The sequence below is a fragment of the Anomalospiza imberbis genome, chromosome 21 (genome assembly GCF_031753505.1).
Source record: "Anomalospiza imberbis isolate Cuckoo-Finch-1a 21T00152 chromosome 21, ASM3175350v1, whole genome shotgun sequence".
NCBI classification, from domain to species: Eukaryota; Metazoa; Chordata; class Aves; order Passeriformes; family Viduidae; genus Anomalospiza; species Anomalospiza imberbis.
The window spans coordinates 5,549,800-5,565,141 of NC_089701.1; the positions used below are offsets into that span (position 1 = coordinate 5,549,800).

Here is a 15,342-nt window from a genome sequence, read left to right on the forward strand (position 1 = left end):
CCTAACAGAGTAAACGTGCCTGTTGCTGATTATCTTAACTGCTCACCTTCCAGTCCAAAAGTTTAAAGCAAAGTTTGGTTTGCAGGGCAGCTGTCAATGAGCTGTGAGCCTTCACTTAGAGAAGGTGAACTGCAGGATTTGCTCACCTCGCTTTTTTTTTAATTCATCTGTGTGTTGACATTAGCAATTGGCACTTTATCAGTTTAAATTGAGTTTAAGGACCAAATGGCTGTGCAAACACTTCAGCTGTCCAAGTAGTTGCTTTAATTGCCTTTTTTTTTTTTTTAATAGCAATTGCAGTAGCATGGAAGGGAATTCTTCCTAATGGACAACTGAGCACATCGGGACTCCTGAGATCCTGCAAGCTTGAGGCAGGCTGGGCTGGAACCATGTCAAACAAGGCAGTGCTGGTGGAGTCGCTGCTGGTGTTCGCCGTGGTGCTGTCGGTGCACGCGGTGGTGTGGGACCGCTTCTCCTGGTGCGCCGTGGCTTTGGCCGTCCAGGCCTTCTACGTCCAGTTCAAATGGGACCGGCTGCTGCAGCAGGGGGGGGCCGTGTTCCAGTTCCGGGGCGCAGCCAACAGCGGCCTCCTGCCCGCCAGCATGGTCATCCCCCTGCTGGGGGTGGTGATGAAGGAGAGGTGCCGGGCTGCCGGCATCGTCTACTTCGAGCGCTTTGGCATCGTCGTGGCCTCCACGGGAATGCTGCTCGCTCTCTTCCTGTCCGTCTTAGCAGTTGGCATCACCAAACCTGTGCCAACCAACACTTGCATCCTGACTGGTGTTGCTGGCAGCGTCATTATCTACACCATGAAACATTCCTTGACTGTCTCAGAAGTGATAGAGGTTCTAGAAGTGCTGCTCATTTTCGTCTACCTCAGTATGATCTTGCTGTACTTGTTGCCTCGATGTTTTACTCCTGGCGAAGCGCTGCTGGTTCTCGGAGGTGTAAGTTTTGTTCTCAATCAGCTCATTAAACGCTCACTGAATGTAATCGAGGGCAGAGGGGATCCCATTGACTTCTTCCTTCTGGTAGCAGTTGTTGGAGTTGTTCTTCTTGGTCTTTTTTTCACCGTGCTCTTCGTTTTCATGGATTCGGGCACGTGGATCTCCTCCCTGTTTTTCCACATGATGACAGCAGTGTTAGGCTTAGGGGTCATCATGCCTTGGCTGTACCGACTGATCCAGAGGAACCCTTTGTTCTGGCTGCTCCAGTTTCTGTTTCAGACACAGACAAGACTTTACCTCCTTGTGTATTGGACTTTCTTGGCTGCCTCGGCATGTGGGGTGGTTTTCTACCAGAATGCTAAGAGATCATCTGAATCTAAAAAACACCAGGCCTCAACTATAACCAGGAAATATTTCCACTTCATTGTTGTAGCTACTTATGTTCCTGGGCTAATTTATGACCGCCAGCTCCTCCACGTTGCTGCAGTGCTGTGTCTGGCCGTGTTTATCTTCTTAGAGTACGTTCGGTACTTCAGGATCAAACCTTTTGGACAAACCCTGAGGCATTTGCTCTCTCTCTTCTTGGATGAAAGAGACAGTGGACCTCTAATCTTGACTCATATTTATCTCCTTCTTGGCATGTCCCTCCCAGTGTGGTTGTTTCCCAGATCTTGTGCTCCTAAAGGCACCTTGCCCAGGGCAGGGGCACTAGTCCCCTACTCTGGGGTGTTGGCAGTAGGGGTAGGAGACACCATTGCCTCTGTTTTTGGCAGTACAATGGGGGAAATCAAATGGCCAGGAACAAAGAAGACCTTTGAAGGGACAATGACAGCTATTTTTGCTCAGATCATTGCTGTGGCTCTCATTCTGATCTTTGACAGCAGTGTGAATCTGAACTCCAGCTATGCCTGGATTCTGGCATCTGTGAGTTTGGTTTCTCTTTTGGAAGCTTACACTACTCAAATTGATAATCTGCTGTTGCCTCTCTACCTCCAGATCATGCTCATGGCATAGAAGCACTTCCAGGAACAGAGTTTTCTCCCTCCTAGAGAAAGGTACCAGAAAATGCACTTTAATGAAAGCTCAAAGCTGATGTTTTGGTACAGCAGAGAAAGCTGTTGAGAACAGAAATGAGAAAGACTAATTTAAAATAAAGATTTTGATTTGGTCTTGTTTCTACCCCTGTCGAAAATAGACGGATTTATGTTCTAACAGCAACAAACACGACTGATAAAAGCAGCACTTGTGTTTAATAATCCAATTTAAGTTTCTTCTGGGTGCCCAAGGGAAGCAGAGGAAGAAGAGGTAAGTCAATTAGAGAGGAAAAAATAAACAAGCAAGTCTCTCAGATGTTGCTACCTCTGCACTGTAGCTTTTCTGTACCAAGTCCCACGCCTTGTGTTTGATGTGTGAACTCTGATGTCTGTGTAAGCACGATGTAAAGCATGTTTGGTAACGGGGCACAGGAACCAGGTACAAGTGTCCAGCTATGTCCAGTCCTCATCAGCAAGAGCCAAAACCACACCACGATGCACAAACACAACTCCAAAATCAGTAGCTGCCACAGCTGAGTTATCCAGGGTGGGTGCTGAAGGTTTGGGGATGTCAGACACTGCTCATTCCAGACCATACTAATAAGAACAGTGGGTCTTTAGCCCTGAAGTTTGCTTCAGCAAGAAAGATGTTTTATCTTTCTCAAGATTTAATCTCCAAATTAATTTGGAATGAATATGGGTATGGGGAGGAAATTAAGCTAAGTCACAGCTAAAACTAATTACACATTAATCCTGAAAGCAGAACATCTGTCAAAGTCAATAAAATTTCCTACTATTACACTTTCCTACTTTTTCACTTTTTTTTCAGCCAGATGTTTAATCAAATAATGTATAAAAATGCTTCTATCAACAAATTGACTAAAGCTACTGAATTCCATACATTTAATTACAATTACAGCTACCATTCTGTGGCCAAAAAACCCACTTCATTTCTATGTATGAAACCCTTCTGTATCAACAGTCTCCTCTCACTGATTTGCCCAGTGTCCATTAGAACAAAACACAAGTGTCCTTCCTGTCTCCAGGGATGTGTGCAAGCAGGAGATTGTCATCCCAGGCTTCTAGTTTGCATCATGAAGTTCACTTCTGACCCTTTTCAAATTCACTTTTGGGAACAGTCTGGGGGAAGTCCAAGGTACCTTACACAACACTGTCCTGCAGGCCTGTAGCTCTGAGGCCATGCCTTGGGAGGGAGCCTAAGACCAGGGGTGGAGTGAAACCAGTCCCTGAGTCAGCAGAATTGGCTCCAGAATCCAATATTGTGTGTCCCTGCAAGGAGCCAGGACTGGAATAGCTGAGAAGCAGCATTGCCCAATTCATCCTCCTGCCTGGGAAGGGCTCCTGGGGTTTGGTGCTGCATTTCCTGAGGATGCCACAGCTGGTTACTAACACAGTGAATTGTCAGGTACTCTGTAGGAAACCAAGCTCAACAACTGCTGGCCTGTTTCCTTCACATTTATCAGGAAATCCTGCCAATCAGTCCAGCTTTTTAAATTTTATTTATGCACTCAAAGTAGATGGTCGTGGTGCTGGTAGTGGTGCAGGACAAATTATCCCTCCTCAGCAGAATTCTGAATTATTAACTGCTCTCATGGAAGGACATAGACAAAACTTGAGTTGCTTCTGCCACAAGCCACAGCCTTCACCACTGATGTCATAAATTGCACCAGAGAAATTTGCTTTCCTTCCACCCTGCTTCCAACTTTCAAACAAACTGTAGGAAAGGTCGTTTTTGAATGCAGAAACTTTGCATTCAATGTTCCTGCTGTTGCCATGACCCAGCTCCCAATTTACTTTTGAAAGGGATGAGTCAGTAAGATTTGGCTCCACTCTACCATGGCCCTCAGCAGCCTTAGGGTTACTCTGATATAATTCCTGTATTGGTGACACTGGGCTCCTATCTCAGGGTTGCCACTGCACCAGTGCTGGTGAAATCACACCGACACAGCTTCTGTTCAGTTCAGGATACAGACTGGAACTTGCCTGGGATGTAGCTTGCATTTCCAAACATTCCTTGCTATAAGTTGGTTTGGGTTTGGTGAGGTTTTGGGGATATAAATTATTCTTGTGCATATTGAGAGTTCCAGCTGCTCACCAGACAATTTAGTACTGTCCCCATCTGTTGGAGGTCACATTGTGTCTTCCTCAAAGAAAAGATGATGGAGATGAAAAGAAGAATTTCTATCATTTTATTTAAGTGTAAAGAATTTGATTGAGGTTCTTTGTTTCAATGTGAATCATTTCAATGTGAATCTTTAAAAATTACTGTATTTTTAATCACACTCAGTGAAAACACTCAGCTGCTGTCTGCCAGGATTATTTAGAAGATTGACTGTAAAAAGCAGACCTCTTTCTTCATTTCACCCACAATAAGATTGTTTTATATCACTGTTATTCCAACAATAAGACAGAAAACTAGGGGTGAAAATCAAACATCTCCCCACAACATGTTCACCTGCATTGCTGGAGTCAACCAGCCAAGAAATGTACTTAAGCTCTTAAACACAGGAAAATACTGAGTATCTACAGTATTCTGTGTAGAGTATCTACAAGGAGAACTACTTGGTAAGTGGTCCCAGTCAAGGTGCAATGGTCTTCACTGGTTTGTTTTCAAGACTGAAGGTGTTTCCTTACCAAAAGGACTGGGTGACTACTCTCATACTGGCAGGGCTCCTGCTGCAGTAGAAGCTTCTGTCTACTGCAGGTTTTGGGCTGTTACAATGGTCCTGGTTTTGAGGAGGAGGATAAATTAACATTGAGAGCTGATCAAGTGAAGGTTGCTTTTAAAGAGACTGCGAATGAACAATCAGGAATATTGATCAGCTATTGACTCCACAAGCCAGTCACTAACTTCAAGTGTAGAGTGATGGAAAAGGCAGTTCAGGAGTTGGCTGGAGCCTAGGGAGTAAAGAAGAGGAGAAAGCAAAACTTCAGAGGCTATTCCAGTTCTGCAGGTACAAAATCAACGCCAGCTGGGCACTACCAACAAACTGTACAGGCAAGACCCCCAGCAGTTCTCCTAACTATTGCATTGGAAAGGCTTCAATTTCCTCAGCCACTGGTGAGGATCACAACCTTACCAGTTCTCTTTGCTCCAGGTGGTGCCTTTGGCTTCCATCACGTGGAAGGTGAACACGTGGCGAGAGGACTCTGAGCTGTTGAGTTCACTCTTATGGACAACCTCGCCATGGATGAGGATGAGTCCACCTGTGGGAAAGAATCACCTGGACTGCTGTTTTCCAAAAGATGAGCTCTGGCTTTCCAGTGGGAGGGAAGGTGCAGGGTTAAAATATGATTTTAGCTCCCTTGTGTTTTCTTGAGCTGTGAAGCACCACGTTTGGGGCTGTTTGTACCTTTACTTATCGGCAGAGGTATGAACTGCTTGTCGTCATAGGCTGGCTCTGAGCCTACAAACTCTATACACGTTGAGGCACCTGAAGCTGCACGGACCATCCTCCTGGTAATCCCATCTGCAAATCCACAGAATAAGCAAACACACAAAAATTAAACACCTGGCTGCATTCTGGACAGCAAAGGTACAATATCAGTGATTTCTCTTGGCAATTATTATTACTATATTCACACTTCCCTTAGTAATTTGGGTGGGTTCCTTTTCATTAAGCAGAGATTTAGGATTTTTCAGCTGTGGCAGAAATAGATAAAACAGCTGCCTTTTTTTTGCCTTTTTGACCCCTTCTGTGCATTGCAACAGACCCTTAGGAACACAAATAGTCACACACACATGAAAAACCAACCTTTGGTCCATTTGTGCTTTCTATAGGAGCATAAACCATGATATGAGTACAGCTGGCTCCAGGATCTGAGGAATGAGTAGCTTAAAACCTGAAGAGCATTATGATTACACTCACTGAGTGAATCTTTAGGTGAGCAGAAGTTTAAAGCTGCACTGTGTGCTCTAGAGGTGGGGAAAAGCAGAACTGTGCTGGTGACCAGCAGTGGTCACGCACGTGCTCTTACTGGTGTGAGAGCCAGGGATGAACCACAAACAGCCGTTCTCCTGTGTGGCATCTTCCAGGGCAATCCAGAACCCCAGGATCCTGCCCAGGGGCTCCGTGTGCAGGAAACTGGCATCCTGGTGTGGTGTCACTGCAAGAAGAGACTGTCATTGGGGTCTTTAATGGGATTCAGTTCCTCTAGAAGGACTTCAGGGTTGCATCTCCCTGACTCGGAGCCCTCCCCTGCCCACCACCTATCACATACATTAAATCTTAGATAAAAATACCACCTTTTAGCCTGCTGCAAATGTAAAAACAGCTCTTTGTTCAAGCTGCATATGACATAGAAACTTTTCTGAAAAAATGTGGATTTCAAAGATTATTTTAAGAAGGTTTGAACCAGCAAACTCACAGGTTTAAGTCTGATTCTGAGCCTTTTCCCTGGTACTATTCCTTTCCTAAAGGAGCATTTTCTGCAGTGTGATATAGAGATAACAAAAATCTCACCTTCACCACCAATGCCAGGTTGCTGCAAAGAAAAAAAAAGTGATGTGTGAAGAATTTCGCAGCTTCCCACTTAACAGGGTCTTATTTCTTGAGTGACAAGACAACTTGAATTACTGTACCTTGAAGATATACATGCTCTGCACAACTACTGGTTTCTCAAGGCCTAGTTTTCTTCCCAGTTCCTGCAAAAAAATTTTCCAAGATTCAGGTTTTCTGCACACTATTTAGTATTATTCTTTGAATATATTAAAATTTCCTTTCACTGACAAAAGGACTCCTCCTGGGAGTGTAGAAAACTAAAATTAACTACTCTGCAATTTTTTTTTTTTCCCCAAGACCATTCTAGGAAGCAATAACAGCTCACCTGCACCTTGGGGGAGTGGGTGATTTGCTTGAAGACAGGATCGTAAGCATGTAGAGCTAAGGGGAAAGACAAGGCTCAGACAGAAGATTTCAGAAAGAGAAGGGAACGTGGTAGCCCTCAGTGATGAGCTGCAGACACCACAGGCAAGCAGGATAAATGCAGCTAGAAACTTTCATCCCTCCCAAGATGGATAAATGTGACTTATCACACCTAAGGTGATAGGACACTTAAAGGTTGTACAATCACCATTAAAGACCATAAATATAATCACTCCCTAGCCACAAACTGCACACACACAAAAGCCAGTGCACAACAGAGTGAACAAAATGGAATATTATGTGATTCAGTATTATATTACACAAGTGACAGCCATTATACGTGACCCTGAGGCATATGGGTGAATTCATCCTTTAAAAACACACCCTTAAGACCTACCAGAAAAGTGAAGTACTGCAAAAAGGAGCTAGTGCTCATCTTTGGTGCCCTTCAGAGAGCCCCAACCAGCAGGTCAGAGTGTGTGTGTAGACTCTTGCTACAACCCAGCTCTGACAAATCCACAAAGCAAAGACTCCGAGTTGTGCCTCCAGCTCATCCTGATCAGATTGGCCATGAGGACACATGCTCAAGTCCAGCAGGAGCTGCTCTCAGGCAAGGGATGAGACTTGATCAAAATTAGTAATTACAGAAAATAAGACTAGAGAAGGCTTTTGAATTGTTAAGTTGCTGGGTCAGCCAGAATCTACAGTTTTCACTTCCCTTGAAGAAAAGCTGAAGTGTGACAGAATGGCAGCAGGCCTGGGAAGAGGAGAGTGTTTTCCTGAGAAAACCAAAGAACAAGAACTCTCAGAACTGAATTTCCAACCGTAGTGAAGTTTAGTCTGAACAAAGTTCACGTTTGCAGGCACAGGGGATCCTGGTCTCATTTTCTATGTATTGTTGGAAAACAAAAGGGATCAAAATGCAAGTCCAGGAACTGGGAGAGAAGAAATAGGTCCAACAGACCAGTATGGGTAAAGAAAAGGTGTTGGTGATACCACAGGAGGGAGGACAGCTTCAATATCAGCAACCCGGCATGGCATAGGACATAGGAGATAGTTTGGTCTGTACTGAATGTCACCAGTCTCAGGTGGTAAATTTTTAGAGCAAATCTGTTACATAAAAGAGCCAAGGGCTGAAGTTCCAACTTTCACACGTCAGTGACTCTGAGCTATTCATCGCTGAAAAACCTCTGAGAAGGGGTTTTTGAAAAGGATTGGAACAGAAGATCCAGTCCTCTGAGAGCAGAGAGTGAGGGGCAGCAGGGAGAGAATTGCAGAGACAGTTATGTACACTGAGCAGGTCTGGAGAAATCCTCGTGTCTGAAAACTACATCTCTTTTGTCCATCCCTCTCCAAACCCCATCCTTTAAACATACCATGGCCAATCTTGCTGATGGACTTCTCCTTTGGAATTAGAAAGTTGCCTACAAAACAAAACCATAATTTAACATTGTCTGAAAAGCAGGAATCATTCCTTGAGCTGGAAACTGGCCCCCAATCCCTCACTCAGCTTTTTCCCGTCCCCTCTGTGTAGCTAACTCATTGCAGGGCTTACCTTTCTCATCCAAAACACCTTTCTCAAAAAAGAATCTAATCTTGTCTCCACTGGTTAGGAAATAATCCGAGCTACCCTGCAGGGATAAGAGCCCAGTAAAGACAGCATCCTTGTAAAAACATAAATGAACTTTCAATCAAAGCATTAACACTCACCTGCATCTTTTTTCCCACCAAGCCGCAGCATAAGCAAAACACAGTGAAAAATCACTCAAGAAGGCTTTCCACAACACTACATGTCTCTGTGCTGATCAGGGAACCTCTCACACGAGGTTAACCTCGCTTTTCTTTTGCTAGCTGCCTGGAAAATGACCCGTTTTCTGTCTGCAGAACATGTACAAAGGGATCTGTCAGAGCTGCTTGTGGCTACCAGGGGTTGAAAGCACAGCAGAGCCACACATTGATAAGGCTCTTGATAAGACCCCAGTAAACATTTGCAAAAAGCTGGAGAGCAAATTCCTCTCCCGGTGTTTAGTTAGAAGGAAGAGTCATGTTCCCCAGAGCGAGCCCTGATCAGCAATTTGCCTTTTCCCTTCCTCTTCCCAGCTCTCCAACTGGGGCAGCCCTGCCCTTCTCGGTACCTGCTCCTGGACCTGCTCCTCCTGCTTGGTGGAGAAGGCGGTGCGGCAGTGCGGCGGCACTTCCATCTCCGCGATGATTCTCTGGATCTGGCTCCTCATGCTGTCACACTCCTCTGCACTGAAAAACTGCTCCAGGACAAGGAAGCCATCCTTGTGGAACTGGAAGAGATGGGGTGACTGCTCTTCCCCAGAGTCCTCGGGAGGAGCAGCACAAAGCAAGAGGAAACAGTTCTGGCCCTTTCTAGGGTGAAGAGCATCCCAGCTCCAGCTCTGCAGCCAGGCAGTATGTTCTTAATTTTTAATTTCAGTAGGGGCTTCTGTTGCAAAAGAGTAATTAAGAGGCTGAAATTTCAAACAGTTAAGAACAATCTATTTCAATCCCTTAGTCTACTCAAAACAGAGAAGATCTCATCACTAGAGCCTTTTGTGCTTCAAGGATATCTTATCTAATGCCTGTAACCAGCAACTATTAAACTACCGAGCCCACTAACACAAACAGGGCAATCATGCCTGTGTGCCAAATCAGAATGAGATTCCTTTACAAGCTGGAAAGCTTTGTTCTCTCTAAGGAAAAAAAAAATATCCCTGGGTGATTTCTCACAGTTCACTACACAATCCTTTACAAAATGAACTCTGCTGGCAGTGAACTCAGTTTCTTTATATAGAATACCCTGGAGATTATCCTTTGCCTGGAAGATTTCGAGTTCAGGGATGAGAGCTGAGCAATACAGACAGAAGGGGCACAGGAGAAATCCCTCCAAGAGCTCTGTGGAACAAGCTGCCCCCAGAAGAGTTTGTAGCCATGACACCACACACTAAAATTAACGTAATAGAAGCAGCTGAGGAGAATATGAAATGTTTGTGGAGCAGATCTTTGCTAGAGCTGCAGCCAGGTTAATTAGCAGTGACTATCCTACGCACTGTGTCACCTGCCTGCACTCTGGACACGCTCCCTCCCTGCAGAGCAGCTCCTTACCTTCTGGATCTGCTGCTGGCTTACGGATGCCATCGGGGCAGAAGCTCCCCAGATCCCACCACCAACACGGTGATGCCACCTGGGCTCTGCAGGGCTGACTCCCCGCCTCTCCACGTGATCTTTGGCCCAGCATGTGATAAAAGCCAGCGCTGGACTCTTGCACAGCTCCAGAGATTTTTCTCCCCGTCACCAGTTCTTTGCTCCTGGAAGGGACATTCAGGACTGCACAGTATTGCTTTGGCTCTTGGTGGTAACAAAGCACACCAAAATTTTCTATTCAGGTGCAATCACAAACTTGATGAACATTTGAGCTCCAAGGAGGAATCACTTTTAATTAATAACTCAGATTTAAAAATAAGGCAGTTAAACTGGTAATCACGGGGGTAAGTAAGATAAGGGAGAGTTAAAATAAGATTCAAGTGTGAAGATCAAAATGTCTTAGAACAAATTTAAAGTACTGATTCAAGGTCTTACAGAGCCCTTTTTGCTTAGTCAGTGAGTCCTGCCAGCAATTCAGCATATCCTCTGAAAGGGGTCCCCAGTCCAGGAGATGACACACTAAAATGTGGTAAAAAGCTTTCACTGAGGGCTTGGTAAAACCCATAGAGAATACTTCTGCTATTTTCATTCACAGCTGCTTTTGGTAATTTACACCTTCACTTGCTCTGTTCACTCTCCTGCAGCTCCAGAAGTCCATGTAATATTTACAAATAAATAAACCCAAATGCACCCAAAGTCCAAACCAGAGAGGGAAAATGCAAAAAGTGGGTCTAAAAGAGAGGGAGCAACAGTTGCCAGCCCAGCGGTGGCGCTCCCAGCCAAGACATCCCTCCCATCGGGAATCCCTGGGGAAGGTTTTTCTCTCTAGAAGAAAATGTGTTTGGCTCCTACAGGAAACACAGAAAACACCCTTGCAGCAGCATTTCACAAAAATAACACCATGGGGGCGTGTTCTTGCATCATTCACCCAGCCAAAGGAAAACCCAGCAAAAGGGAGGAATGCAAAATGCTCACAGAAAAGTGTTTACATCCTGGCAACTGCAAATCCATTTAAAGAGAGGCTGTTTGGAAAAATTAAGTTTTCTATTCTGTAAGGGAATTGTGGATAAAATCCCTCTGCACCTTATTATTTTTTTTTTTAAGAAAGAGGAAATTAGGGGTTTAACTTTTTTTCAGGCTTTTCCCTGTACAGAGGAGGATATAAATTCAGTCGTTTAAAAAGCTAAATTCTGCCAGATTCTTTAATCACTGGACCACAAACCTGGAGGGGAAAAAAAAAATCAGTCTCCAATGCTACAAAGCTCAAAAAATATTCCTCCTTCCTCTTAACACTCTCACCAACTGATGGAGTGGAAAAGTTTTTAAGGAAGACGCATGACCAGTGGGGGAAAAAAACCAGCTGTAGGCTGTTGCCTGCAAGCTCATTGTGTGACCCATCTCACCCCTCCCCAGGAGGCAGCAATCCTGGAGAAACACTCCTGGAAAACACTCCCACGTCCCTCTCCGTCACTGTCGTGTCATGTCCTTCTCATTCCCACACACAGTGTTTTTTTCCAGCAATTTATCACGTCACCTTCTCCACTCCCCACCTTACGCACACATGATGACTCCAGAGGCTGTTTTGGTTCATGCCACAGCAGCAAACCACAGTTTTCCTGTTCCATGGCATGTTTTGAGCAATATAAACAGCAGATCACAGCAAACAATGCAGCAACTACTAGGAGATAAAAGCCATCCTGGTTCCAGGAGCTCTCCATGTCTGTCCTTAGGAGTCCTCCCGTTCCCTACTCCAGCCATGCCCCTATTTTGAGGCTCAGAAAGACCTTTCCAGCAAGAGGAAAACCACTCCAGCCACACAATGCCCAAAAAAAGTCAAAGAGAAGGATGCTACCATTGTAATGCCTGCTCTCCCCATAAGTTTACACAGAAGGGTTGACAGTACTTAGACAAAAGTGGGAAACGGCTCCTTTTCCTTCCCTTCCTCCCCCTCCAAGAGCTCCTTTTGCAGACTCAACATTTTCTCCTGCCAGCTCTGCAAGAAAACTTCTGGCAAGCTCGGTTGGAGGCTGCCAAAGCCCACCCCGTGTCTGCAGGAAAGGTGCAGATCCTGTGTTTCAAATGCCTTTTGGACGGGCATGATTATCCCAATAAGGGTTCCTGTTGAAGCCTTTTGGAGCCAAGCCAGCTCAAGCAGCTCAGCACTCGCACCAAAACTGCTGCTGTGGAGCTGCCAGGGCTATCAAGGAGGAAAATTTTCCACTGGACCACCTCACCTCCCCTGAAGTGTTTGATCAGCACCAAATGAGAGAATATTTAATGAGAAATAAGGAGCAAAGAAAGCATGATTTCCTCAGCTGCTCAAAGACCAAGTAAGTCCTCCAAAAGGTAAACCAGCCAAAAGGAGCAGAGGTCTAGGTGAGCCTTAGATGACAAGGGATATTTTGTCCTCTCTTGGTTCAGTCTTGCATTTCATTAAAAGTCATCAATAAGCAGCATTACAAACTCCCACTCACCTGTTTCAAAGCCTGCTTACGTTCTCGGTCTGAAGTGGAACCAATGTCACTGTGGTCAAGTGGTCACAGACAAAGGAAGTGAGGGAAGGCAAAACTCAAGAGAAAGAACTTTCTACTCAATAAAAGAGCTGCACAGAAACTCAAATTTTCTTTGCAAGTCACAGGCTGATTCTCTGTACCACTTCATGAATTGGGAAAGACACTATTTGCCAGCGTTTCCAGTTAAGGAGCCCATGGGGAAGGCAAGTACTGAAATAATTTACCAGTCTGAAGACAATTCCTATGGCAACAGCCTTAAATTCAGCAACAGAAACTGTTTCAGATGCTTGTTGAAGTGATAGTGAAATCTGTGACACAGCTCCAGCTTGTCACAGAGCAACACCTCTTTCTCTATACATCAACTTAATTCATAGAGGATTGTCATAATCCACTAAGACTTTTGTAATGAGTAAAAGAACCCAATAATCCTACACAATAGCTGGAATCATTAACATCTGTCTTTTGAAAAGTGACATCGTAAAAGGCTGAATGCCTCCATACACAGGAAACACCAAAGAAAGCAGACATGGAAAGAAAATGCAAATTAAAACCTTTATTCTGGTGAAGTGTCCAGTTGTACAAGTCTTTCAGAGCAAACAAGAGCAGCCTTCAGTGCTCACGGGGAAGGTGCTGTTGCTCAGCTGCCCAAACAATCCCACGTACAAAGTGAATGTCATGATTCTGAAATGTTACACCAAGTTGCAGGTCCCAGATGCCAAACCACAGCCCTGCTCGTGCATTTACACAATGGGAGTGAACCATGTTTAAGCCATGAGTAGTGACTTATTGAAATGGACACATTTGTCAGCTGTAAAGATGACTCAGGCTCAGTAGCCCCCTTCTCATTAAGCCTCCTCCAGAAAAACTCTTCCATTGTCAAATAAAATTCCTTTAAAGGAAATGGAGGAAGGGATGGAAAATTCCAGGAATCCTAAATTAAGTCCTTGTGTGAACTCACACGAAGTTGACCTTTGCCATTGGGTTCCAGCAATTCAGGTGCTGCTACTTTTGAAACTGGAGTTTGGATATGAGATTTCTGGAGGATTTCATACTCCCAAAGCAGTTTAATATTAACCCACTGCCACAGCTGGAGGGAGAAGGGTCTGAATCAAACTTTAATAATCCTGCCCCATTCCAGTTGTGCTTTGTACACTGTTAGAATGAGGTAGGACAGAAAACTCATTCACTTTTGGCACATCCTTGGGAAAAGTACATTATCCACTGTGGCCAAACAGTAGGGTTAAAATGGAAAAAAAAAAAACTTTAAAAGTGAAGTTTAAGCAATAATTTTACTGGTCAGCATCCCCACAGCCTTACCTTAGGTGACCTTCAGAGCAGGTGACTCTGCTTACAGTATGACAGTGTTGTCTGGCAGTGAGAAATCACCCCAGAAGTTAGGAAATCTCTCCGTGGTTTAAAGAAAAAGAATCCAAGGGATGAGTTGGCTCCAGGCGGGCACTGCTACAAATACACTCCAGGGAGCAAGTGCCTCTGGGGAAATGTTACATTTACAGATCTATAGAGAAGGCACAGCTGTTGATGAGGGGAGAAAAATACTCCTCCTCTGAAGGAGGACTAAAAAAAAGTTTTAAAATCCAAGGAACTCAAACCATGTGAGTTCCATTTTAAAGCAGGAAAAGAGGTAAGAAAAGGAAACAATGTCACAGCCTAGGAATCAATAAAATTTGAAGCTTTTTTCCAGACAATTCATCCTCTGTAAAGGATGTGTTATTGTTCTCAAAATTCCTGGAATCAATCATTAAATAGAAAAAAAAAAAAAAAAAAAAAAAAAGAAAAAGAGGACTTCATGTGGTTCAGCAACAGAAAGCCACTTAATACTATTTACAGTAATGAACACCAAGAACTTTAATTAAAATGGAGTGAGCTAAATGGAGTGTATAAATGGTAATACAAAAAAATTTAAAAATGAGGTAGGCTATTAAAAATAAGTGACAATTAATATAAAAGACCAGCACATCATGAAAGATACCGGTAACAGCTATTTAACCACTCAGACTGACAGAGTAAAATACTTCCAGCTGCTAAATTAACTAGGAATCAAATCATAAAATCAGAAAGTAATCTGAAACACAGAACAACTTCAGCTAACATTCCAGTGCATAGTGGCAGAGTACAGCACAATTTTACACATTTAATACGTTTGGTATTCCTTGCCTTTCAGCTGGTTCAAAACAATTAATTGCAACTTATCACTTTTTGGGGTATTTAGCAGGAAAGGTAAAGTGTATGTCACTAACCTTCAATCCTAACATGGGATGAGCCTCCTTGTGATCCCCAAGAACTTGTTCAGCTCAGAAGTGCTATTAAGGAAACAGGTGGGTTTCATTCAAGTTGCTGTATGGTTTAGCAGCTAATAAATAATCTGATTTGCTACTGTTTTGAAAAGCTTGTCAGGAGAACAAGACACTGACCAGGGCAGTGACTGTCTGCTTAAACTGAATGCTTTTTGTGAATGCACCAATCTGTGTCAGAAATAAACCCCCTAAGCTTCAGTCTGATGGAAACTTGAAGGAAAATACAGAATATTCATGGATTGAATACTTGCAAGTGAGGATGGATTGTCGACGTAAGGACATCCCTCACAGAATGAGCAATCCAGAAAAGCTTGGGAAGTGACTCGCTCTGCTGTGGGTTGAGTTTTGCAGCAGTCCTCAGTGATAAACATGTTCAGGACTCACGGTCTAGATCCTATCTTTGGAAGTTTTGAAGCTTTTTCCATCTCATCATACAAGACTGATACGCTGGAATCAAAAGGGAGACCAAGCAGCACGTATCAGAAGTAAATAATGCA

General features: G+C 44.0%; 2 protein-coding genes across 2 annotated transcripts; one reads left to right on the plus strand and one right to left on the minus strand.

Moving 5' to 3' along the window:
* Positions 1 to 303: 303 nt before the first annotated feature.
* DOLK (dolichol kinase) lies at positions 304 to 2,782 on the plus strand. Its single transcript, XM_068211316.1, has one exon. The coding sequence runs from the start codon at positions 390 to 392 to the stop codon at positions 1,959 to 1,961; it is 1,572 nt and encodes a 523-aa protein (XP_068067417.1). The 5' UTR covers positions 304 to 389; the 3' UTR covers positions 1,962 to 2,782.
* PHYHD1 (phytanoyl-CoA dioxygenase domain containing 1) lies at positions 1,783 to 10,145 on the minus strand. The gene is made up of 11 exons (XM_068211330.1): positions 9,979 to 10,145; positions 9,003 to 9,161; positions 8,423 to 8,498; positions 8,244 to 8,291; positions 6,830 to 6,885; positions 6,585 to 6,647; positions 6,466 to 6,487; positions 5,981 to 6,109; positions 5,356 to 5,472; positions 5,083 to 5,209; positions 1,783 to 4,900 (listed from the first exon to the last, which is right to left on the minus strand). The coding sequence occupies exons 1-11, from the start codon at positions 10,009 to 10,011 to the stop codon at positions 4,855 to 4,857; spliced, it is 876 nt and encodes a 291-aa protein (XP_068067431.1). The 5' UTR covers positions 10,012 to 10,145; the 3' UTR covers positions 1,783 to 4,854.
* Between the last annotated feature and the right edge of the window lie 5,197 nt (positions 10,146 to 15,342).